At 37.1% G+C, this 27,780-nt stretch overlaps 2 protein-coding genes across 3 annotated transcripts in view; one reads left to right on the top strand and one right to left on the bottom strand.

Annotated features, from left to right (window-relative positions):
- The window catches only part of LOC127509841 (interferon-induced very large GTPase 1-like), a 51,653-nt gene extending 48,889 nt beyond the window's left edge, over positions 1–2,764 (bottom strand). For both annotated transcript variants that reach the window (XM_051888952.1, XM_051888953.1), the window contains exons 1-2: positions 1,995–2,764; positions 1,454–1,550 (exon numbers count right to left, since the gene is read on the bottom strand). In XM_051888952.1, coding sequence (XP_051744912.1) covers positions 1,454–1,472 — 19 coding nt within the window. In that variant the 5' untranslated portion in view covers positions 1,473–1,550; positions 1,995–2,764. The remainder of the gene's footprint in view (positions 1–1,453; positions 1,551–1,994) is intronic.
- A 678-nt stretch (positions 2,765–3,442) lies between these two features.
- Positions 3,443–27,780, top strand: part of LOC127510030 (GTPase IMAP family member 8-like) — a 39,805-nt gene continuing 15,467 nt past the window's right edge. Inside the window, exons 1-4 of the mRNA XM_051889517.1 lie at positions 3,443–3,472; positions 18,071–18,216; positions 22,819–23,036; positions 23,120–23,719. Coding sequence (XP_051745477.1) covers positions 22,985–23,036; positions 23,120–23,719 — 652 coding nt within the window. The 5' untranslated portion in view covers positions 3,443–3,472; positions 18,071–18,216; positions 22,819–22,984. The remainder of the gene's footprint in view (positions 3,473–18,070; positions 18,217–22,818; positions 23,037–23,119; positions 23,720–27,780) is intronic.

The following is a 27,780-nucleotide window of genomic DNA, read 5'->3' as shown; positions in this document are numbered from 1 at the left end:
ATGGAGAACATTCTTCAGAAGGGAGTCCAATCTCCCTCCATTTACTTGCACAGAAATTTTCGGAATTTAAGAACACTCACTCTTTCCTGCTTTGTTTCATTGTTTGTTTTTTAATGACTCCTTGTAATTCATCTGTCGACCAGTGGTCAGGTTTTGAAGGCAACTTTTTTATTCGACTGTAACTTTTTTTTTTTTTCGTTTGTAACAAATTGTTATATTGAGTATACTGCTGCAATTGAAACCATTACTAGTTTTAAAACTGTTTTTGGCTTTTTATAAAATAAAAAACTAATAATAAACATTCTTTTGCAGTTAAGACTGGTTATTTGTATATAGCCACATTCAACCTTATTTATATGTAATTTTATTGTTTTTACACAATTAAATGTCCTTCATTAAACATTAAAAAGCTAAAGAAAATACAGAAGATTTTATTTAAAATTAGTTATACACTGTATTTTATTAACAGAAAATTACTGTATTTTTACGAGACATTTATTTTAAGGTATATTTCTGGTGCCCCAGCTGCTGGAAAATTACCGTTTTTTTACAAGACATTTATTTTCTGTTATTTTACGGTATATTTCTGGCACCCCAGTTGCTGGAAAATTACCGTTTTTTTTTTTTTATGGTATTTTTTTTTTTTTTACAGTGTAGTTTATATTTGTCTTTTGCTTTAAACTTAAAGCCCATTAATTTCTCTGCCCCTGAGTTCTCACTCTCTCCTTCCTCAAAACCTGACAATATACATAGTAATCAGGCTACAATGTTAGTTGGCCTTAGTGTTTAGTATTTGCTTGAAAAGAAAGTAATGACACATAACATGTATTTAATCCTTCAAATAGTCATTGTAAATGTACTGACTAACTACATTTGTCACTTGTTGAATGCCTAGAATCAAAAACTTGGTACTTGAACACTTTCATTCAATTAAATGCAATAAACTAGCAGAAGAATGATTACATTTGACCTTTGAGTTATGAAAACTGTGATGACTAAAGTCCTCAAGTTATTATGTGTGTTGGATCATGTTTATGATCTGTTACAAAGGATCAAGCTTGACATGTACTTTGAACTCATATAAATGTATTTACTCCAGTCAAAAAAAAAGCATGGGGAATGAAGATATAATTTTAAAAAAGGAATTTATAATAAAGTCTCCATAAATGTTAGCAAACATATAAGTATTAGTATAAAATGAAAAAAGTACTATTACTACTAAAACAGATAGCCTCTACTATACTTCAAAAAAAGTAATAAATTCTGTCCTTTAATATTTGTTCTAACTTAATGAACTTTATTCATATCTTATGAGCATATGTAATTGTGTTTCGGCATTCCTTTATATGTGATTTAAAAAAAAAAAAAAAAAAAAAAACTAAGTATATAATTTAAATATATAGTCTTTATTCTGAGATGTCTATGCAAAATATAACTAAGCTCTGAATCTTACCTCTATTGTCAGAAGACATGTTGATTTTCTTTTCTCTCCTCTGTCTTCAGTCTACAGCTGATCATTTGCGATTCTGTAGATCTCTCCATTCAGTTTCCTGAAGAAGATTAGAATGATTTAATGACAGTAATGAGACTGTTTTCAGTTCCATTTTCATACAAAACTGAATTGCTAAGAGACTGTTAGTCTCTTACTGCTAACTTCTCAAGTTTTATTAAACGAGGAAAGTGTTGATTGCTGATTTTATTACTTAACTTATTAGACAAACATTTAAAAATTGTAAATAGGACAGCACAAAGTCAGGTTTGTTAATGTTTGTAAGAAGAAAAAAAGCTGTCCAAATTCTGAATGCACCATTTAAGCTTCACAACATTTTATTTCTATTACTGGTTATGATTAACAAATATACTGAATCTATAATACACAGAGATGTGTTGTTAATATTTATGCTTCCCAATGATAAAGGACCTTAGATGCCCAGTGTATTTCTATTATTATACCAAACCATAAAAAGGCTGAACAATAAGAAATATGATACAACCTTCATTTTGAGTTCTCCAATTGCTCATCCTAGGAAAAGTGAAAGACATCTGTTTGAAGAAGTTACATCATATCATAAGTTTTCTATCAGAATAATAGTCCTGTGGTTAATATTTAACTCAGGGTAAAAGTTCATCTGGAGTTCCAATGTTCATCCTGTCATCCAATGTATACATTGCACATTTTTATTCATTCATAACGCCGTAATTTAAAAAAAAAAAAAATTATAATAAAATAATAAAAATAAAAATGATTCCGCCTCAGCAGCACTTTGGTCTGGGTCAGGCCAGAGAATCTCATCCAGGAAGCTTCCTGAGGAGTGAGCAAGGATACACAGGTGTCTTTCTCATCAAAAAACCTGACGCACATATAATTTCTCCCCCTTCATATATGTCACAATAATTTAAATATTTGCTTTACTATTGCAGTTTAAATAAACTTTACATCTCACATATTTCATTGGGGCATCTTGCTTTATTAATATTTATTATAATTTTTTTAAATAACCAAACTTTATCAACATATGGGCAGATCCCTCGAGTGCAGCTGATGACGTTTTGAAGTGATGCTTCATCCGGAATGCAGATATTCAATATTATGGCAATATTCAAAAGACAGCTGAAAACTCATTTCTTTCGTAAGCACTTAACCAAATCCTAAAAAATAAATAAATAAAAAACCTATCCTTTCATTACCAATCCTTTCACTTCCTTTAATCCCTCTCTACTGTAGCTTATGATACTCTGAGCAATGTCTGAAACTTGTATGGTGAGCACTTCTTGTGTCTATTTGCCTCGTCATGACGACTCGCTGTTGTATTCCTCACTTGTAAGTCGCTTTGGATAAAAGTGTCTTCCAAATGAGTAAATGTAAATGTAAATGCTAAAGGGAGCGAGGATATCATTTCACTTGATTCAGTTCCTCCATCCTCACATCTTTTCCTTGCATCCTTCCCTCACATCCTGAAGGCATGGAGCTAAGAGGCGAGGAAAGGAAGCGAGGAAAGGAAACAAAGATGCAAAAATAACAATTGAGAAGCATGCCCTTGCGTTTGAGCATGGTGATTGCGAGCACTGTGAATGTTCACAGTAAAACACAAGACAGGGAAACACAAGACCATAATAATGACAAAGTGAACACTTGTTGATTTAAAAATTGATGAGCTAATAAAACTTTTCATCAGAGCTTATGTCAAACTTCTATTTAACTTTGCAGTTTACAGTGTGACAAAGTTTTATATGACAGCAAGACAAATAGCTGCCGTGATCCATGCAACTACAATTATTTCTAGTGTACCATAGATAAGAATCATGCAGGCTCCCCTGCTTACCATAATTGTATATTGCCTGTAACTCATGAAAAACTTTGACCCCAAGTTAAACATTAATCACAGAAACATGATTCTGATATGATCTGACATCTACACATAGATGCCATTCTCTTTTGTGAAAACAGAGGAACGGGGGAATCATCATGAAGGTTGTATCATATTTTATACAATTATGAGTCTTTTTATTGTTTGTTTTATGAAATGGAAATACACTTATTAAATAAATAAATACAATTATATTTATTTAACATATAAAATAATAGATAAATTATGAGTTTATTATATTTGTAATTTCCTTTTATCTAAGGATGTTTGGGAAGCAAAAATATTTGCAACACATTTGTGTATTTCAGATTCTGTATATATAAGCGTAACCAGTACCAGAAATCAGAAATTTTGTGAAGTGTAAGTAGTTTTTTGGAATTTGGACAGAGCATTTTCCTATAGGCAACAGATATTAACAATTTGGCTTTGTGTTTTTCCTTTCACCTTTTTCAGATTGTTTTGTAATAAAGTCAGCAATCAACAGCTTTCCTCATTTTAACAGACTATGAAAATAAGAGACTACAGTCTTTTAGTAATGCAGTTTTTATGTGAAAATGGAACTGAAAATTTCTCAGACTGTCGTTACAAAAAAATATACTGTAATCCTAAGGGAAATTTATAGAGATCTACAGAATCAGAGATGATCAGTTGAAGACTGAAGAGAATACAAAACATCAACATTGATGGCAGATGTCAGACACAGTCAAGCTCTGAGCTTTATATATGTATAAGCAGAGCAGATAGATCTCAGGATAAAAACATTATGAATAATACAATTACATTTTATATATACACATTGAGACACCTACAGTACACAGAAACTGCTGTGTGCATTAAAAAAAATGTCTCTAAAATATATTCAATCATGATATTCAGGCCTCATGTGTTCCATTTTAATGCATGGCTTCTATGATAAAATTAATGAAGTTCATTAAGGATGTAAGAGGAGGTAATAAAATATCCTGCACTGTTGTTGTTTACTTTCAATATAGACAAAAGTACATTTAACCCTCTGGCCCTCTTCGGTAATTTTTGACCAACAAATTTTATATTTTGAAATGTTAAAAATCGTAGCTTCATTGGAATGAGATGACACTTGGAGACTTTTCTCGCATTAGCAATATCAACACAAAAAAATCAAGGACATGATTCGGACATGTTAAAGGGTCGTAAAAAAAATTGTCACACTTACCTTCTTTTCGGTCAAAAATGACCAACATAGGAAATAAATGGGAAATACGAAAAAAAATATGAAAACTCAGAGAATCTTTTGTTGGTACAAACTACAAATCAGACACTGTGCACAGCACTGAAGGGAGGACACTCTAAAATGCCAAGAGTGCAAAATAGACACACCCAACCCCCCAACCCCCTCCCCACACACACATATATATGAACTAGCACGACTATAACACAGAGCAAGTTTATACAAATGTGTGAAATAAAATCAAAAATTCAGCCACAAAGCAGTAAAAAAAAAATGAACAGCAAGAAAGAGGTTACACTCAAAAACAAAGAGAGTACAAAACAGAAACACCCACTCAAACACAGACTCACACACATTCACAGACAAACACACACACAACACACCATTATACACACACAAGTGTGGCTGTAACAATATGGTAAAATTGAGCTTCTTTGAGACGCAGAAGGCGTTTTCTCCTATGCAGCGACTGACAGGGCGTAAATCGCGGTGGGGTCGGGATCCCCCCCTGAGTGCTGTTGTTTCTCTGTTCCATGGCTCAAGCTAAACAGGCCAATAAGAGCTCTTAATAACTACCATTATTCATTTTAATTATTCTAATGTCTAATTAAAACATCTACAAACGTATAAAACTGATCAGAGATCAGGTAAAACCATAGGGTAAAGCCCTAGACACTTGTTCAATAGTTCTCAGTGAATCTGCATGATTCATGGGTTCACTTTATCATCGCCCTCTACCGGTGAACCAATGATATTTCGAACTGTTTCGAAACGTTTCAAAACAGTGATGACGTAATGAAGCCTCGTTTACTAAAATCACGTGACTTTGACAGTTTGATACATGCTCCGAATCACTGATTCTAAACAAAAGATTCATGAAGCTTCGGCGCTTCATGAAGCAGTGTTTCGAAATCTGCCATCACTACCTCACGGTGGTTTGGTCCACCGCGCACATCACACTTGTGTGTGTAGAAGTCCAGCGGCGCCGGCGGGAGAGAACAGGGCTGCGTTCAGCCCCGACAAAACGTTGCAAAGCGTTTTTGAACGGAAACGGTGGTGCGTTGAACACTCTGTTCTGATGACGCAAGAGTTGCAACTATGGCAGCTGAGAAGGCCATTCTTTGTGTTCTTTTTGAAGAATTTTCGGAGCCTGATGAAATCGGTATAAATACATGTTTAATACTGCAAAATACGCTCGATGTTACAGTCACTGCCTTTGCTGTCCAGAATAAAAGAGAACATCCCAATCGAGTGAAGGGATTTGTGGAAACTGTGGTTCCTAATTATTGTGATCCAACATTTGCCTCGCATTTCAGGATGAAGACAAACATTGAAGGATAATCCACTTCTTACCTCCCAGACTGTGTTATGATCTATATGACCTTATTATTTTTGTGAGTATTAGGCTTATCATTATTTATTATCTCTATTGTGCTATGAAATTGTAATATTTACCGTTATATAATCAGATGAGAATAGAAAAGTTTATGAAAGTGTCACTCCAAAATAAAATAGCAAAATATATAAATATGTATAGTATTTTTATGTTACAGTTATCACTTTACATGGACCCATCATGCGAGCTGTCTCTTTAATACCACGTGGTTATACACGTTGTTGCTGATTGGACTAACATTTTTGACACACCCACCAAACAAGAGAAAACGTATCACAAACCTGTTGCAGAATATTTTGTTCTATTTAGTCAGTTTTTTCATTGAACCAAAGAGAAACATTGAGCATAATGGCACAGTCTCCATGCTACACTTATAAGGTTTTCTTCTGTGTATCATTACATATATCCTTTATAAGTAAAATTTTGGCTGTATTATTTGTGTCCCCTCCAAAAATTGCTCTTGAGAAATTGTGTTTTTTGTCGCCCCCCCCCCAACTGTCAGATGAAATTTACGCCCCTGTCTGACAATACAACCATAAGATACACCAAAACACAACATAAATTTACAAATCACATTAATTTTATTTGTTCGCTGTACTCCAAATCTTTAGAATCCATATGTTTGTAAAGAACAGATCCAAATTCAGCGTGATCTTCACTCTCAGCACGACCGTCACAGTCAAACCCTGCGCTCGTTATGATTCCAATTTGAAAGTTGTGCCCTCAAAAACCTTTACGACATGGTTTACGGCACTGATATCGAATGCTTATTGGTTCTCACCTGCTTCGTCACAGATTGCGACATGCCGTGTTTCAGTGGATTGACATTTGAAATGAGTGTGCGCCTTCACGAAGAGAAGCCGGATTCATATTTTCATGGATTAATAAGTTAAATTCTGCTCTGAACCCTATAAAAACTATTACCGGAGAGGACTGCGACTGCAACTCATCACCATTTGAACTACTTTTGTTACCACTTTTGACATTTTCGCAATAAATAAATTTGTGATAATGCTTGTTTGTCTGTTTTTCATTTATTTATAACAGTACGTAGTTTTACACAGTGGTTATAGGTAGGTTTAGGGCAGGGGTGTCAAACTCATTTTAGGTTGAGGGCCGTACTGGAAACAAATAACCATGTGTGGGCCGAATTAATTAAAAAAAAAAAAAAAAAAACCTTAGTTGTTGCATAGTTTTTTTTTTGATAGTTGCATTAATATTAACCATATAAACAACAAATTAATTTGCAAGAAAACTATTACACTGCTCATTAAAACTACGTTTTTACAGCAAAAAAACTATTACATTTTTATATGCTTTAATATTTTTTTATTAGTGATGCACCTATTTTCATTTTTCATGGCCATTTTTTTTACAAGCAAATTGGCCGATTCTGATACTGGTTGCAGATTTATTTATTTTTTTTAAGCAAATTTATTTGTTGTTTATTTGTTAAAATATGTGTAGCTCTTTGATATTAGAGGCAAACAATGCATTTTTATCACAATCCCAACAAAGATATGCACATGAGCATGAGCAGTTGTTTTAATTTAAATTATTGTATAATTTCAAGATTAACAGCAAAAACAGCATGGTCTGACTTTAGCTTTGTGAAATTATGCAATATAAGACACTTGCAGAAAACCCAATCAGCTGACGGACTGAATGAAAATGAAAATTCACTCTCTGACAGCAGGTGGCGCTTATGGAACAGCAGTGATATAGCGTTTCCATGGTTACCGCTGTACACAATGCAGCGCTGCGTCGATAAACAGCCTACTACTTTATATCAAAGAATAGAGTATCTCAGAGATGACTTGTTTTTGTAGGCAAAACCCGGAAGCGAGTTAGCGTTTTAGGACTTCCGGTTCCATTGCGCTAAAGTCTATGGGTTTTTTGAATGGGTTTTTGCTAAATCGCCTGAAATAAGGTCTGTGGTTAACAAAGCCTCTAAATATTTTCACGTTTTGATCTATGACAAAACACACCAGTTATAACCCGATAAAGGTTTTTTAAACCTTTATTGTGTCTTAAAAACGGCGGTTGCTAACAAATTGCTAAAAGCGTGATCCATTAAAGCGTACAATATTTCAGTTCAGACCTAGTGGAGTGATACTATTATTACTATTACTCCACTAGGTCTGAAATATATTGTTCGCTGCAAACATGATGATCTTAAATTTATTAATTATTAATTTACTATAATAAATTTGTAAAGTTGCATAAAATGGAAAAATAAGACATATATAAGACAATACAACATTTACTGTAGGTGACATAAAATTTACTGATGACTTAATTTGAAAAATGTTTTTTTGCACTTCTGATTTGTCAGATTTTCGGTTCGATTTCGCCGATTTTGGGTGCGTAAGATATGAAGGATTCTATAGTCCAGTTAGTATTTTCACCCCAAATTTATGGTCGCGCTACCGGAGCGCCATCTAGTGGCTTTTGCCCAAAAAGGATAAGAGTTTCGCCTCTTGGGTTCTATACTATTTGTTTATACGGAGATAAGAGGCAGCCATCAAAACTTTTCTGAAGACAATTCCCTTCAGAGATACATTCATATCAACCCCAATTCAATATTTATATTATTCTTCCTATTTCTCGCGAACAGTGAGCTTGTGCATAGTAGAGTATTTCCTCTGCTGGTGTGTCTGTTCTCCTCTTTGTGTCCGTGTTCAGCATGTACCTGTGTTAACGTCCTGTTTACAGACATCGTAAATATTTCCACACACATTACATTTTGGGAAATTATTACAAAGCACTTTGTTTGCAAGCCCGGAATAAAGATTGACAAAAAATAAAACTAAAAAACGTTTGGATTTATGACCAGTGAACTAGTGCGTCCTTATTTTTATTTTTTGTTTTTTTTTTGGTTCAAATCATCCCGCGGGCCGGATTGGACACCTTTGTGGGCTGTATTCGGCCCGCGGGCCGTATGTGTTTCACTTTTATTCTTTCTCTAAAGTGAATAAATAACTCAGACCACTGCTATACGTCCGTGACTCTGTGTTTACTGAACTGAATTCACATCTTAAGTGCAACATACAAAAGGGTCCGTGCTTCAACACGAGTCAAATAACAATCACATTGTTACATCCTTCCTTTTTTTTTTTTTTTTTTTCTCAAGCGCAACAACGCATATTTATCTCCATATCTGAACACAGTGACTGTCTAAACATTTCAAAACAATTTCCTTTCTCCTCCTCCCCTCTCTCTATTTTTTCTCAGCCTGCAAAATACATCAGTTCTTATATTAAAAAGAGAGGCTGTAAGAATCAGTCCATGTTTAACTAAGTAACATAGTCCTTTAAATACTGTGGTTTGATACTAATCCGACCTGTTCTGGTTGTGACAGTAGGTTTGGTGTCACTATTTGGCAGAACACAATGCTCCTTTTGCCTGTTGTTCTCCGCAAACTGCTCTTGTTTCGTGACCTGACCCTGATGGCCAGTGTGTCTGAGGTACCTTCTGTTCCTCCTCAGAACACCACCACTGTCCAGTTCAACCCTGTATGATCATTTGTTAACCGGTTCCAGAACTGTTGCTTTCTGCCAAACCTTTTGTGCCTGTGTTGGTTGTACTCTCACTTGGTCACCTGGTTTCAGGATGTTCATGTCTTTTGTGTGTCTGTTGTAGTACATTTCCTGTCATCTTTGATTTAGTCTCAGTCCTTGTGTGGTGTCTACTACTTTTGGCTTCAAGAGATTGCTGTGTGTTGGGAGGAGCGTGCGTGTCCTCCTGCTTAACAGTCTCTGAGCAGGGCTTGCATTCAGACCCTGCGAGGGAGTGTTTCTGTTATCTAATATCACCAGGTATGGATCTTGTCCTGACATTTTGGCTCTAGGCATCAGACGTTTTGCTGTCTTGACAGCAGACTCTGCCTTCCCATTACTTTGCGGGTGAGTGGGTGATGATGTTTTATGCTGAAACTCCCAGCGTCTACTGAACTGCTGGAATTCGGTTGACATGTATTGTGGCCCATTATCTGAGAACACAACGTCAGGTATGCCTTGCCTGGCAAAATGGGCTTTCAGCTTCTTAATCACTGTGGAAGACTTTGTGTCTGGCAAGTAATCCACCTCCCAGAAATTTGAAAAATAATCCACAGTGATGAGATAGTCCCGATTGTTGAACACAAACAGATCTGTGCCCACCTTGGTCCATGGTCTTTCAGGCAGTTCATGTGGGCAAAGTGACTCTTTCTGTTGTGATTTCCAGTGATCTACACATATCACACTTCTCAATGTATCTCTTTATCTGTGCATTCATTCCAGGCCAATAGAGGCATTCCCTTGCTCTCCTCAAGCATCCTTCAATACCAAGGTGTGCAGAGTGAACTCGGTGTATCATGTCGCTTCTGAGTACATCTGGTATCACAGCTCTTTCACCTTTGAACACAATACCATCCTGCACCGTTAGCTCATCCTGGATTGAGTAGTAGTGAGCTATTTTGCTTGGTATGTTTCTTTTGTTTGTTGGCCATCCTTCTTTTATTGTCTTTATCAGTGTCTGGAGTGTGTCATCTTTTGCTGTCTCACCTCTGATTACTTTGAGTCTCTCTTCAGATATTGGGAGATTCTGAATCATGTTCACACTTTCTATCTCTTTCTCCACAGATCCTTCCTGTGCGGTGTCCTCCAGGTATGCCCGACTCAGCGCATCTGCCAACAGCATCTCTTTTCCTGGAACATAGTTAATGATGAAATCATATTTCTGGAGTCTCATTAACATCCTTTGAAGTCTCTTGGGTGCATGCAGCAATGGCTTTTTAACAATACTCTCAAGAGGCTTGTGGTCTGATTGTACGATCACTTTCCGTCCATATGTGTATTGATGGAATTTCTCCATGCCGTACACTATGGCTAGGCACTCTTTTTCTATTTGGGCATAACCCCGCTCAGTTAGTGATAACGCACGGCTACCAAAAGCAACAGGTTCTCCACTCTGCAACAATGCTGCACCAAGGCCTGTGTCCAATGCATCACACTGTAGAACTAACTGTTCTTTGAGGCTGTAGTAACGCAGTACAGGTGCCCTGGTTATGAGATCTTTTATATTCTGAAAGGCTTGTTCGTGCACCTCAGACCAGTCCCACAAACTATCCTTGTGTGTCAGCTGTCTGAGCACTTCACAGTGATCTGAAAGATGCCTGCAAAATCTAGACAGATAATTCACTATGCCTAGAATTCTCTGTACCCCTTTCACGTCAGTCGGTCTTGGCATCTCATTTATGGCCCGTACTTTCTCTGGATCTACTTTTAAGCCTTCAGATGTGAGCAGATGTCCAATATATGGCACTTTACTTTGTCTGAGTCTGAATTTGTCTGCGTTCAGCTTGATATTTCTATCTCTGCATCTGTCTAGAAACAATCTCAGTTTTCAATCATGGTCCTTACTCGCCATTTCCAGTGTTTCACCTTCCCCTGTTATTAGCACGTCATCTGCGATTATGTGTACGCCTTGAAGACCTTCTAATGCCTGGTTCAGCATTCTCTGGAAAACCTCAGGCACCAGGCTTATTCCCATAGGCATTCTCAACCACCTGTATCTCCCGTAAGGTGTTGCAAACGTGGTGAGATAACTTGATGGGTTATCCAATTGGACATGCCAGAAGCCATTTTTTTACATCACAGACCGTGAATACTCTTGCTTTTGACAACTCGGGCAAAATGTCCTCGATTGTAGGCAGAGGGAAGTGACTTCTCTTTAAGGCTTTGTTCAATGGTCTGGGGTCTATGCAAATTCTCAACTTGCCAGTGGGTTTATTTACGACAACCAGACTGCTTATCCAGTCAGTGCTTTGTTCTACGGGTGTGATTACACCTCGTTCTTGGAGATTGTTTAGCTCCTCCTTCAGTGGTCCCATCATCGCAACTGGCACTCTCCGCTTAGGCAGTTTCACTGGCTGCACCCCAGACTCAATCTCTATCTTGTAGTGACCTGGCAGACAACCATCACCCGTGAAAACATCTGAAAACTCACTTGTTATTTCTTCCATTGTCCATTGTTTGCTTGTGTTGTCTCTGTTTGTCTTTGTCACAACATTATCCACCACCAGGATATTCTCAGATTGTAGTTCAACCAGTTTCATCCCCTGTACTGCTTTGCTTCCTAGCAATGGTACTGCAGAGTGTGCATCAACGACCATAAACTCCAGTCTGTACAGCTTTTTGTTACGTGGATTTCTCAGTTTCAGATGGCATTTGCCCACTGGTTTCAGTGTACTTTTGTTGTACATAACAAGTACCTGGTCCGTTTTTTCTATTTGAACATCTGGATTCACAAAGTTTATGGGGATAATGTTACACGTTGCCCCACAGTCCAACTGAAATTTGACTGTTTTTCCCGAGCAGCATACCTGCAAACAGTTGACAGGGCTGCCGGTCCAGGCTCTTTATGACTTTGTTCACAGACTCCGTTGTGATGCTCCAGATATCTGCTCACTCTCAGTTTCAGTCACATTATTTACAACTTTTCCACGTTCTCGTTTGGACTTGCACAATGCAGCGAAATGATTGGCTTTTCCACATTTCCTACATGTTTTCCCATAAGCTGGACATTTTCATTTATCTCTTTCATGTGTCTTTCCACAAAATTTGCAGGTAATGTCAGCTTTTCGTTTGTCATCCTTTAGTGTTTTGTGTGTCAGTACCTGTTTCAAAGCGTGAATTTCCTCCATTGCTTTTCTTTCAATGGTATTGCTGTTCTCTCTGGACAACTCGGTAGCCCTACAAATCTGGACACATTTCTGCAGTGTCAAATTTTCCTCTCTTAACAGTCTCTCTCTCAGACTTGGGCTATTTGTACTGCACACAATCCTGTCACGGATTAGAGAGTCTTTTATGTCCCCAAAATTACATGTGCTAGCGAGCATTTTCAGTTCAGTGACATATTTGTCAAATCCTTCATCAGTTCCTTGATTTCTCATAAAGAAACAATATCTCTCAACTGTTTCATTTAGCTTCGGGTTGCAGTGTTGATCAAATGCTTCTAATAATAGCTTTACAGTTCTGTCCTCCGTTGATGAGCCCACTAAAGTTTCACATAACTCTACCTGTTTCTCCTACCAGATAGTAGAAAAGTTTCACCTTCATGCCTTCCGACGCCTCTGTCAAAGTCAGATCAAGATACAGCTGAAATTCTTCTTTCCACGCCTTCCATGTCTTTGCCAGATTGCTCGAGTCCAGCATCAATCTCGGCGGTGGTTTTAATCCGAGTGCGCCGTCCATCTTATCCGACGAAGCTCGTGTCGGTGCAACAGGGTCCAGCATCGCTTCTTCGCTTCTCGCTTCTTCGCTAGCACGTTATCTTCCCGCGGCGAACTTCACACTGCGCGGTTAAGCGCTAAAACAAAACTCGTTCGCCGGCAGCAAAAACAAAAACAAAACCGCTGCCACCATGTTTCACTTTTATTCTTTCGCTAAAGTGAATAAATAACTCAGACCACTGCTATACGTCCGTGACTCTGTGTTTACTGAACTGAATTCACATTTTAAGTGCAACATACAAAAGGGTCCGTGCTTCAACACGAGTCAAATAACAATCACATTGTTACAGTATGTTTGACACTCCTGCTGTAGAGGATCGTAAAGATCGTAACCGTTCTTCGTGAATTAACCACTCATTTTAATTGTTGGTGCTCCATTTCTAATGTATAAACATTTGAGAGCCTGCGAGAATTGATTCTCACTGAGCAGCTTAAAAGTATTATTCCTGATAATATTGCTACCTATATTAATGAGAACAAGCCTAAGACTGCTGGGGAGGCTGCAGTGTTAGCTGACGATTTTGTGATAACACACAAAAATAGGGCTGGTGATTATCGAGTGAATAGAGGTAGAAATTATGGTGAAAATCACTGAAGGTCTAATTTTCGGAAACCTGATTTATTAAATACAGATAGAGTGCATACTGGGCCTCCAAGAGCTATTGACTCCATGTGCCATTACTGCTTTGAGGAAGGGCATTGGAAAAAGGAATGTCCTGTTCTCAAAAATAAACAAATTCGAGGTAAGGGTTCAATAAGATTGCAAAATTGCAAAATTCTCAGGGCCATATATTGTCACTCAGTGCCTGTCGGAGTTGAATTATCTTATTTCTACACCCGATCGAAAGAAGTCTGTGCAGCTCTGTCATGTCAATCTCTTAAAGCCGTATTTCTCTCGCGATCGTGCGGAATCTAAAATCACTGCTGTGTTATGAGTTTCCGAGGGGAACGGTATTGTGCCAGGGGTAATGGAGGAAGTGGAAGCTCCTGCAGACTGTGTGTTGCAACCTAGATTGTCAAATTCTGTAACTTTACTCAAATTGGATAGTTTAATGACCCATCTGTCTAGTTTTTAACATTTTGGAAATAGTTTTGTGTTCATTGAGATATTGTTTAGAATGTTACTTTTCAAAGGGGGTGTAATCATTTATGCTGAGCACTTTATTTGCTATTAGTATTTTTCACTGCAAAATCCTTATGTATTTGTTCAGCTATGTAAAATATGGGACAAATTGCATCCTTGTAATGATATGATACAGAATTTTACCTTTAAATACGGGACAATCCCGTATTTTACAGGATGGGTGGCAACCCTACTCTTAAGGCCCCAATATACTTCAAACAAAATTCTTTTTCGTTCTTCGTTTAGGGGTAAAACGAAGTTCGAAATGCGTGACCAGCGATCTACTGTAATCAAATATCTGACGCCGCCCACACTGCTGAGAGCGACGGTTAGATGAATATGTAAATATGTAGGCTCTGTGCACTTTCTTCTCAGTAATAAAATAAACACAACAAAAATGAGAAAACTGCAAGAATTTTTATAGAAAGCATAAGAAAAGCGTCTGATCATAACATGGGTACGTTAGCACAAGCTCTGCAAATTAGCACTCCACGTTTATTGGAGTGTTAGTCACGTCACGTTTATTTATATCATATAGAATAGATGTCTATTCAATAGATTGCTTAAAAGCAAGCAGCTTTACAGTATCAAACATGAAAAACAGTGTCAGTGCCTCATTTCATCAGAAGCACAACTTCATTTTGTACTATAAAGCGGCTCTCCAGTGTGTTCATGTTTTGACCCACGGATACCTCAACGAACTCAACAGATCAAATGAGTCAGAGAAGACTTCCACGTGAACGAAGGTGGAGCCTCGGTGCACACCTCCTATTACGTTATCGTTATGGACCAATGGACTATATGCACGGTTACTTCCTTGTTGTCGTTAAGCCAGCTCGGGCATTTCCGGTGAACTGTTAGCTGTTCATTCTGTACTCACTGTACATCGACACAAAACCATCATTAGCCGCTTTTCCACTGTCGGGCCAGTGCGAGCCAGGGCTTTCAGCAGGCCAGGCTAGGCTAATAGCCCCGGACTTGTCCGGGTCCAAAATCATGCTGCATTTCCACCGTCGGGCCAGAAGCTCCGCAGTGATTCACTAAAACCCGCCCATAATACGCCTCTCTGGAACAACATCACACAAACCCATCATTTCACAAACAAATGGAAGTTTTATCAGAAAAATAATCAGAAGGAAATCACTGGAAACTAGAGAGATCGTAAAGTGAACATGATAAAAGCAGGCATTTGTTGGCATTTTCTTGTTTACTTAAAGATTTACAAACCCAATCATCAATGTTTTACCAAACAAATTAATCATGAATTAATTTGTGTCAAGATTAAACATTAGTCTCAGAAATAAAGTGGTATTTACTGTTGTTTCACAAAAGAAAGAGGACACACGTACTTGTTCAGTCGTGTGTTTGTTTATTTGTAGTCAAAGGACAGTATGTTTACATCACATTTACAAAGAATGATATGATATGATGATTTCTACAAATTTTCCACCAAAAATATGACCTGAGGAGCTTTAGCACTCTCTCCAGTGACAGTCCCAACAGTTAAATTTTCAGTCTGAGAAACTGAGGAATCCTGGAGTTGCTTTATTTTTTGAAATATGCGGAGCTAAATATGGATATTAGACAGTCCGTTAAGAAATGAGACGCGCTGACAGATAAAATAAATACCCCAGCAAACATGCCAGTGTGGGCCCACTGCGGGTAAGTGTGGGTTTTCTGTGGGACAGTGTGGGCAAGGGCAAACCCTTTGGGGCCCCATGTGGGCTTGCCCACAGAAAACCCACACGGGTCCCCAGTGGGTTAGCCCATGCGGGCCCATAGCAGTTTTGCCCGTTTGGGCCCCCATAAGGGTTTACTCTGGGCAACCCACTGTAGGTTTGCCCACAAAAAACCCACACGGGCCCCCAGTGGGTTAGTCCATGCGGGACCCATAGCAGTTTTGCCCGTTTGGGCCCCCATAAGGGTTTACTCTGGGCAACCCACTGTAGGTTTGCCCACAGAAAACCCACACGGGCCCCCAGTGGGTTAGCCCATGCAGGACCCATAGCAGTTTTGCCCATTTGGGCCCCCATGAGGGTTTACTCTGGGCAACCCACTGTGGGTTTGCCCACAGAAAACCCACACAGGCCCCTAGTGGGTTAGCCCATGCGGGGCCCATAGCAGTTTTGCCGGTTTGGGCCCCCATTAGGGTTTACTCTTGGCAACCCACTGTGGGTTTGCCCACAGAAAACCCACACGGGCCCCCCGGTGGGTTATCTCATACAGGGCCCACAGAAGTTTTTCACTGTGGGGCCAACATGAGAGTTTACTGTGGGCAGTCCACCATGTTAACACACATAAATCATTGTTTTAAGATTAGACGCTCAAGGCTCAGTGTTAATCAAACTATTTTTTAACGATTTAGTAAAATGTCATAAATATCATTACATTCAACAGCCCACACCATACTTAACTGAAACTGCACACAGTCAAGAAGATAGCACGACAAGTAGGCCTACTGTCTTTGCCTGTTTGCTTGTAGCAGCTGTTCCCCTGTTCCTTTAAAAAATATTGTTGCAGTGTTTTGCTAGTATGTAACATTAAAAAGAACTGTTTGTAATGATTTTTCTTTTTCTTTTTTTTTTCTTTTTTTATTGGAATTATTGTTCATTAGTTACATTTGCAAAACAACTTAAAATGTATTATGATCATGATTACTTAACATTTTCTTTAGGAAAATTGCATCCTATGTTTTGACTTTACTTAAAGCCATCAACAGTGCATTTATAGAGGTTAGTAGCTATTATCACTCACAATAAGTATTTATAAAAACACAACATGGGTATTAATAACAATATATTCACTTATTTGACAGAAATAAATCTGAATGACTAAAATGTCATTATAATATAATAACATTATAGCGATGCAGGTTGCATCTTTATATACATTCATGGAATCGACTGATTAATTAATACTTAGAAATCAGTGTAATGGATTACGAGCATGCGCGTTGAAAAAGCAAATGCATGACTTATAAGTAATTATAAAAATAATATAAATGTAACTATAACTGTTCTTTTAATGCAGTATATGTCTTAATGAGTCTTTATAAATATATTCATAGAATACTTAGTCTACTCATAAATAAGTATAAATGGAGCTAAAATTCATTATAAGCATAGACTTAATAGAAAGTGTTACCGTATTTATTAATAAAATTAACTTATTTGTCACAATAAAACAATGTAAATGGTTGATCAGTGTTGGATTTGTTCACTATTATCATTGGTATTCATCAGTTATGTATATATATATATATATATATATATATATATGTATATATAATGTAGTAGTAGTCTTTTTATTTCGAACTCGAGTTATTAAAAGAAAAAGACAAAAATAGAAAAATATATATAATATATATATACACATAATAAATACATCACTGATGAATTTGATATTTTTTATACATTTCTGAAATGGCAAAAAAGAAAAAAAATTATATTATTAGTAATACGCGAGATGGCGGTAATTTACATATTCATGCTGCAAGTCATCAATGATTTCTTAATAAAGACATTAAAGGGATAGTTCTTCATGTTGTTCCAAACTTGTATTACTTACTTTTTTCTGTGGAATGCAAAAGAAGATATTTTGAAGAATGTTTCATCTGTTTTGTCCATACAATGAAAACCGCATTGGATCCCATTGACATTTTATTGTATTGACAAAATGCAATTGTTGTTTTTTCTCACTTTAGATAAAAAAGCGGCCAGGCCACAGCTTCCAAAGTGGAAACTCCTGTTAAATCATGGCTCCATAATGCAAGAGCAGAGGATGAGGATGATGAGGATGGTGGAAGGAGCAGAAGAACCAGAAGACCGGTGATCAGGCAAAGATCTACTGGTACCCGAGGGGATTGATTTATTTTATTAGAGGATTCAATCCTCTGTGATGTGGTTATAATTGGTGATTTTTCTTTTTTATAAAACGTAAGATTTTTTTATTGTTTTGAAAAAATGTATTCAGCATGGATGCATGAAATTGATCAAAAGTGACAGTAAAGACTTTTACATGGTTACATGAGAAAATCTATTTCAAATAAATGCTGCTCTTTTGAAAGTTCTGTTCAAAGAATCCTGAAAAAAAATGTTTCTCGATTTACACAAAAATATACACAACTGTTTTCAACACTGATAATAAGAAATAATTCTTGAGCAGAAATCACTCATCTCCATCCACAAATGAATGATTTCTGAATGATCATGTGACACTGACAACTGGATGCACTCTGCTGAAAATTCAGTTTTAACATCACAGGAAAATTTTACTTTGTAAAATATATTAAAACAGTTCAGGGCTCGACATTAAGCCTTTTCCTGTGCTTGTCCTTTGGACGAGTAAATCGGTCATTCACAAACTCTGTTGTAAATATAATTTATTCTGAAGCATCAGTGTTAAGGCCGGCTGTGACATATATAAATCTGCATATTTATGATATTTTTACCTTTTATAAAGGGCATTTTCCCCTTTATTAAATATATGCTTCATCTTTCATTTTAAATTTTTAAATTTGATCAATTAATTAAATTAGTGTAATAAGACACTATAGGACTGTTACCAGTCAAATTAAATAATTTACACTAAAAATTACAACTGCATTTAAAAATGTTATGAGATTGCTTTAAATATATTGGAATATACAAATAAGAAATGTCGGAAAGAATGATACTTCTGGACATGAAACTAAACTTCCAGTAGGTGGCGGCAGGTAACCGTCTTAATGAGTGAGTCATTAATTCAAACAATGAAATGAAATCAGTGTCACATTTTCAATTGTGATGGTATTCAGCACACTTGGTTGTGTGATGTTGCTTAATTGTATCATATGTTAAAAATATAAAAACTCCACATTTTTACTACAGTGTTTTAAGGGTTAGTTCACCCAAAAATGAAAATTCTGTCATTAATTACTCACCCTCATGTCGTTCCACACACATAAGACCTTCGTTCATCTTCGAAACACAAGTTAAGGTATTTTTGATAAAATCCAATGGCTCGTGAGGCCTGCATTGAGGGCAAGTTAATTTAGAGTTTCAAATGCCCAGAAAGGTAACTGTTACTAAAAACATATTTAAAAGAGTTCATGTGACTACAGTGGTTCAACCTTAATGTTATGAAGCGACGAGAATACTTGTGCGGCAAAAAAACAAAATAATGACTTTATACAACAATATCTAGCACTCGTCACTGAACTAAACACTGCTTCATGAAGCTTCGAAGCTTTGCGAATCTTTTGTTTCGAATCAGTGGTTCAGAGCACATATCAAACTGCCAAAGTCACTTGAACCATTGAAATCTCGAAACACTTATGATGCAGTGAAGCCTTGTTTACTGAAATCACATGACTTTGGCAGTTTAATACACGCTCTGAACCACTGATTCGAAACAAAAGATTCGTAAGGCTTTGAAGCTTCATGAAGCAGTGTTTAGTTCAGTGACGAGTGCTAGATATTGTTGAATGAAGTCGTTATTTAGTCTTTTTGGTGCACAAAAAGTATTCTCGTTGCTTCTTAACATTAAAGTTGAACCACTGTAGTCACCGGAACTCTTTTAAATATGTTTTTAGTAAGAGTTACCTTTCTGGGCATTTGAAAGTCTAAGTTAACTTGTTCTCAGTGCAGGCCTCACGAGCCATTGGATTTTATCAAAAATACCTTAACTTGTGTTTCGAAGATGAACGAAGGTCTTACGGGTGTGGAACGACATGAGGGTGAGTAATTAATGACAGAATTTTGATTTTGGGGTGAACTAACCCTTTAACTGAGTTTCTTTGAGTGAGCTGGGCACATTTGTTGCAATTTCTCCTCGAGAGGCTGTGCGAGCCTCAAAAGCGCAACCTTATTACCGTCAGTACATTATATATTATATTATTATTATTCTCTATCAGTCGCCACTTACACTAAATGAATGCAGAACAATTCTCATGTTTTGGTGATTTCCCTAGTTATTTTTTGTTATTGGCATTTTTATCAGGCTGCTTGTCCGGTCGGGCAAGTACAATTCTCTTTCACTTGCCCCTTCAAACAATCCACTTGTCCTGGACAAGCGTTAATGTCGAGCCCTGCAGTTATTTTAAATTAATATTATTTCAGAATATTACTCTTTTTAATGTATTTTTTTTTATCAAATAAATGCAGCCTTGATGAGCAGAAAGAAAGTTTTATATGACTGAATAAATACAATTATTTGACCTGTTTTGTGTGTGTTGTGGCAAATGCAAAGTAGAACCAAAATAATCGTGTTGTTTGTTAAAGCCAAAGGTATGTCCTTACACATCTGTGCATTGTTCACAGTATGCCCACTCTTTTCCCAGTGTACCCACAGTATACCCACACTTTGCCCCAACAGTGGCCCACCCTGCTTAGTGTGGGCCAGCCCACAGTCAGCCCACACTTTGGGCTGTCTCACTGGGGCCCCACCTGGGTCCCATAGTGTGGGGCCCACACATGCCCCGCATTTCACGCCGGTATCTGGGCCCACAGTGGGCTGCCCGCAATGGCCCCACATGGGCCCCTAAGGGGCTTGCTGTGGGCCCACAACTGGCCCCAATGGGGGCCCACTCTACTTAGTGTGGGCCAGCCCACAGTCAGCCCACACTTTGGGCTGTCCCACTGGGGCCCCACACTCGCCCCATAGTGTGGGGCCCACACGTGCCCCGCATTTCACGCCGGTATCTGGGCCCACAGTGGGCTGCCCGCAGTGGCCCCATACGGGCCCCAAAGAAGCATGTTTGCTGGGACATGATTGTGATAGCCTACGTATATGATTTGTCTGATTTCTTCAAGCCGTCGTATTTACCATGTTTACTATGTTAATAGTGCGCATAGTCTTGGTGATCAGAATCCACATCGGATCACAAACAGAAGTTATTTCAAACGCTTGCTGCTGTCTGAAAGTGAGTTTTGAGCTAAAATGATTTTAAAAGTCTTTAATGCTGATGTTAACTGGTAACCTACATGTAATCATCCTGGCGCCTCCGTGTCCACACACAAATAAACTCCACCTTTGTTTGTAACCACTCCCTCAAGCCCGAGCTGGCCCGCTTTGGACCAAGATATTCGGCGGGTCGAAAAACCCTGGCCGTTGGCCCCGAGAAAAAAGCCTCGACGAGGCACTATCAAGCCCCGGAAGTGACAGTGGAAATGTGACTACCCTGGTACGCACTAGCACGCCCGCTTTAGGCCCGACAGTGGAAACGCGGCTAGTGGTTGACTTTTTAATGTTGTATTTATATTTTAATGCAGTTATCACATTTACCTAATTTGCCAATGAACCAGTTTTATTGATTGCAATAAAGATGAAGCTATTGGGACCGTTTAAAAACGCTGTGTCTGTCATTGGACACGCACACACAATTTTTTTCCCCAGCACTTCAAATGTTATTTTTAATGTGATGACCACAAACATTATTTGTTCATCCTTCTGAGATTGTCCCCATTGTAAAACCGAACGTTTAAAAATGTAGGAAATTCAACATTTGATAGAAAACCCTTTATTTAAAATAAAAAAAGACAATAATTACCACTTTAACCAGCAGGTGGCGGCAAAGTAGCATTTATTTGCGCATATATCAGCCATTTCCTCTAATCGTTTTTCACTTCGTTTTTGACTAAATATTAAACATTATAAAATAACTATGTTTAAAAATACATTTTGTCAATGTGAAGTATGAAATACTCAAAAAATCTTAAGAAAAACAATAACTTGTGAATGAATGACACAGAAAGAGAGCACCGCGCTCTCCCTTTGTAATCAAAGCAGCTGTCAGTCAGTGCAGCGCAAGATCAATGATTTCAGCACACTTGTAAAAACACACATTTTATTCAATTAATCTAACTAAAGTGCACAATAAATATTTAATTTTTGGAGCTTTTTTTCTCATAAAAGTGTAAAAACTAATGGTCGAATTGAATTTAGCTGAGGAGGAACAATGAGGTACGTACGATTTATTTATTTATTTATTTTGTATGCCGTCTAACGTTTAAATAACTAAATTAATGTTTTGCCTGACTATTTAAGTGACTATATTCTGATTATAAACTAAGTATTACACTACTGATGCTCAACACACCAGCAAATGACATTTCACCGGAAGTTTTCGAGCTGGCTTATATTATTGCGGAAGTTCTAAAGAACGCTCCGTGCAAATAATCCATTTTGGCATGAAGGTGTTTTGCAGCTGAAGAAAACTTTGCCTGAAAGTTCGCTTTGGCAAGCTGCTTCGAACTTCCAAAACGAACACAAAACGAATTTTGTTTTGCCCTGATTTTGTTTGAAATGACGTCACATCAGTTCGTTCTTCGATTTCGTTTGAAGTATATCGGGGCCTTTATACCTCTTTGTGGATATCACATATCATTCTGTAACATTAGGCAGTTTTTGCTGTTTAATATTTGATTATCATATGCATAAACAACTTCTATCCACTTCTTCTTGTTTACACAGATATTTTTCTTCACTTGTATTTTGATCCGGAGATGCTGTACTATTTCAGAAGATCTGTAACAGTGCCCCATACCTTATAACTGCCTGGAAAATTTGGTAAGGAAGCGTTGTCATAAATGACGGAAAATCTTATCAAGAGAACTCAAAACCTGATGGTCATGCAGAAATGAGTGGAGCACCAGAACTGTGTGATTCTGATTCATCAGATAACAGCATTGGTAAGAAAACAACAATTGTGCTTATAATAAGACTCATTATCATTTTGAAGTGTATAAGAACAGTTCTATGATTTTTATTCTAGATATCATATTGCCCAATCTGTCTGTTGCATTATTTGGAAACTTTTTGTCAGTCCAGTTTGGACATGAAAACATTCTTCTAGGAGAAAAACATATGGAAAATGCAGAACTATTCAGGACTGACCCTTTACAATGGAAGATTTCAGAACGTAATGTCTCTGTGATCAACATGACCGGCTTACATGAGGATCATCTCATTGATCAACTAGTGAATGAAAAGGAAATCACTGCTTTTATCTTTGTTGTGCGACTGGGCCAGTTAACAGATGCTGATAAGATGGGTCTTGAATGGCTTCAGAGAGTGTTTGGTGACAAAGTTCTTCAGTTTGTGATCATTCTCTTCACCTATGAGAGAGAAGAAGAGTGTGACTCTATAATTGATGATCTGAAGAAAAACCCTGTTCTGGAGCAGCTGCTGGAGAAATGTGGAGGAAGATATCACACCTGCAACAAGATGATGAACAACCAATCAGAGATGAGAGAACTGATGAACATGATTGAACATTTATTTAATGAGAACAAACACCATTGCTACACTGGAGAAATTTACAACACAGAATCAAGACAGAAAGAGGAGCTGCAAAACAGTGATAGTCAAAGTGGTAAGATCACAGATTTGGTTTCTGAATGTCTCATGTTTTTCTCACTAATGTTTATTTGTCCTTGATGCTCTTATAAAATTTTAATTCATATTCAGTAACCAGTCATATCAAATATACTTGTACACATGGACGTTACACCAGCACAATAATGGTTACATTTGCTCTTTTTTGCCAAATTAGGTATTGTCAGGTTATAGTCAGTCTATTTTAGACTGTTTTAAATAGTCTGTTTGAAATAGTTAATTAAACCCTTGCTTTGAAACATTTCAACAAGAAATTGTCATTTAAAGGTAGGGTAGGCAGTTTTTAGAGAGGCTAGCAGTAGCTATAGCACTCATTTAAAAACAAACAAACAAACAAACAAAAAAAAAACAGTCAAGCAGCAGATGTCAGCAGTAGCTAGTTAGCAGTAGTGCAGTTGTCATTGCTAGGAAACACTGTTTTGTTTACTCTGTTAAAACGTGCTGAAGTCACATTTGTTCTTGTGCCGTGTCTCAGGTGGTTTTACAATTTCATTGTGCTAGCATAGCCCTTTTGTTTTGCTAAATAGTAAGGCATGTCCAGCAGCAGTTAAGTACTTAACATACATGAAAATGGGACTGACAAGGCAGAAGGTAAAGTGGTCCACCGTTCTATCAATAAGCAGACCTGCCAACCTGTACGCAATTTGCGTAGCGGATACGCATTTTGACTTCAAAGTACGCTGGTACGATTTGTCACTCTAAACTACGCAAAAACCTGGTGACGCCTCTGTGCACGAGCACGGGCCCCCCTAGAAGGGTAATATCCTTCTCACCTTTTTCACTCCTGACCCGTTTTCATGCCTGACTTAAACAGCACAAGCAAACACTCATTAGGAGAAGAAGTCGAGCAGCATAAGTCAGCAGTAGCTGGTAAGTGTATTTGTTTCTTGTCTCATTTGTTTTTAGCGCAGTTGTTGTTGTTAGGAATCACTGTTTTGTTTACTCTGTTCTCACTACTCATTCAGCTCTCCACCTTTTGGCCCTGACTGAGACCTGGATCAAACTAGTGATTGCTTTCAGGCTGTAACGAACAAGCTCAAATTATGGGTGAAATATATATATATAATTAGATCATAACACGTTATGATCAACTATAATATAAATCGACCAAAAGGGAATTAGGTATATATATATATATATATATATATATATATATATATATATATATATATATATATCAGTATCAGTTACAACGAACCAATTATAAATATATATATATGGTCTAGAATTAGTTCTAGTTTTAGAATTACTTTAGAAAAACTGATATCTTGTCCAGCAAAATTATCAGTCTGATTTTTTTTTATCAGCTCTTAAAAGGGAGTTTTCTTCTGGCCAAGAAGGAATCTCCGATCTAAGTACTTACAAAAGCATATAACGGTGAACTAATCCTTTAAGATACACGGCATATAAAAATTCAGTGTTGTCATATTTCGAATACCTCAACTGAAATTAGATAATTTTTTTTTTTTTTTTTGTTATTTTATTACAGATTGTTTACTTGTCTTTTTTGTAAATTTAATTCAGTTTGAAATCAAGCTTTCTTGTGCTGCATGTGAGCTACTGCAACAAAGTTACCCTATTGTAAAGACACAAATACACAGAGTGAGCAAATATTTAAGTGAGATTATTGTAATGGTAATTGATCAATGTTTAAATATGCAAATAAAAGCCTAAATTAAAATGTTTATCGTATAAAGCGGACGTGTCTCTTCAGAAGACTTGAATTAAACCGTTCCATTTAAATTGATTACTGTTACAAGTCTTGTGCTTTTTGAAGCTTGAAAATAATGATTGCCTTGACAAAATGGATGGACAAAAAAGTTAGATATTAAAATATCTACGGTATACAGTATGTGGTGGTTTTCCCCATTGTATTTAAAATGATACTGAATATTGATCTTTTCAAGGTATTGTATTGAAGTTAGAAATTCCAGTATTGTGACCACTAATTCATGCACTTAGTCAATAAGGTGTAAGTGCTTTGTTTACTTAGATAGTTACTTTAGTTTTGTAGGAGCCATATTTAGATACTTGTGCACTACTAACCACTAAGAGACTGTTTAATTTATTTATTTTCTATTTCAAATATTATGATTCAAATATATAAAGTAATTTTACGTTGGTTTAATACTTGGACTAACCTGATTATATGAATTTACTTGCTCCTCCTCCTTGACGTGTCACTACGGCGCGAAAGTGCAAGTGTTAATAGCCAGTTAGCATTGTTTGGCAGACAGGTTAGAGGGTGGAGAGCAACAGTTTCTTTAATCGCATGCTCACACCTGTAGTTCGTATTTTTGGGAGTTGATTTGTATTTTATTTGGAAAAGTGAACCGGAGATCGTGATTAATAAATAACTTTTTGTTTTGTTCAGATTGCATCTCCGTGCGTGCTTTATGGTCAGGACATGTGTGTACGAAGATACTCCTCCACTAACCTCAAGGGGCTAACGAAAGTTTTTAAAGATTAGCCCTTACAAGTTTACTTAGATGCTTTGTCTACTTATATTCAATCAAATCATAGATCTTTAATTATTTATTTTTTGATAATTTATTAAATATCTAAGGCTAAATAGTAATTTGTAATTTTAGTACTTTGAGTAGTTTTGAGTAATTTGTACTTTTACTCAAGTACTTTTTTGACACAGGTACTCTTACTTGTAATTAAGTATTATTTCAGCAAACAGTACTTGTACTTAAGTACAAATTTTCAGTACTCTTTCCACCACTGCTGATGAGTCAGTGAAGCACATAGATATACATAATAAAGGTTAGATGTCTCGTCCGCGCTGCTGGCCAATGGAGGTCGACGTCCGCACCTGGCGGCCATCTTGTAACAGTCAGCTCGATCACTCGTAACATTGTGTTTTTTTAAATAACCATAACTTGCTCAATTTTCTACCGATTTTCAAACTGTTTGGTTTGTTATAAACGTCAGAGATGTACTTATGATACTGCATACTTATGAATAACTTCCATATGAAAATAACATTGAACAGAACAGATAGGTGCAATGAATATACACACGCACAAGGTATTTGTTAAATCAATATACAGGCTACTAAAACTCAGTGTACAGAATGGCAACATGAGATATATATATATATACACTTATATATACACTTTTATAATATGAATATTACTATTATAATAAAATAATTTGAATTATTACGTTTATTTTAACTTCTTCAGGGTTTAACTTCTTCAACAACAATCTTGTAATACTATTATGTCATAGCCCCGCTGTTCCTGTGTAACAGGACCTGTATTGTACATACATCCACTAAGTAACAAACGATTATCCCAAATATAATCATAATATTGTCATATCTTACAGGTGAAAGGTGATCCCACGGGCTCTCGTTTTGATACTACGGCGATTGGAGCATCCGTAGGCTGCACAAAAGTCTGGCATCTTCTCCTATAAAGCCAGCAATTTCCTGTATCATAATGTAAGATGTTTTTAACAAACCAAACCGATTGGAAATCATGTGCAACTTAAGTTATATTGAAAAGAAAGAGCAATTCTGCCTCTCCCACTGATGTAAAATTGCTGGGTAGCAGCTAAACTGTAACTACTAGGTCTCACTCAAAGCTTCTTGTTATTAGCCAGCTAATAACTACAACCACATCTACAAAGATTGTAATTTAGACAAAAGATTAGTTGTCATAAAATCGTTATTGGTGTCAGTAAAACCTATATAATTGAACAGCTCGATTGTGGTCTCAGCCTTGATAACTTGCGCAAGTAGCCGTGATACACAACTATGCTGCACGATTAAATCGTTTTTCGAAAAGAAATTTCAACATGTTCAAGCATCCAGAATTATAACCACGTTAATAACGTTTGTAAGAAACCAAACCATTTGTAAATCCGTCAAGATTTCAGTGAGATAAGAGTATTTGTGTTTGTGCAGATCACTCACCTTACATCAGGTACCACAGAGCCCGCCAGAAAGCTCGCCTGTGACAAGATGGCCGCCGGTGATGACGTTAGAGACTCCGCCGTAAGACATCTAGCCTTTATTATGTATATCTA

This window comes from Ctenopharyngodon idella, chromosome 3, assembly GCF_019924925.1.
Source record: "Ctenopharyngodon idella isolate HZGC_01 chromosome 3, HZGC01, whole genome shotgun sequence".
NCBI classification, from domain to species: Eukaryota; Metazoa; Chordata; class Actinopteri; order Cypriniformes; family Xenocyprididae; genus Ctenopharyngodon; species Ctenopharyngodon idella.
The sequence above is the reverse complement of the archived record's forward strand: the minus strand, read 5'-3'. Positions and strand labels throughout refer to the sequence as shown.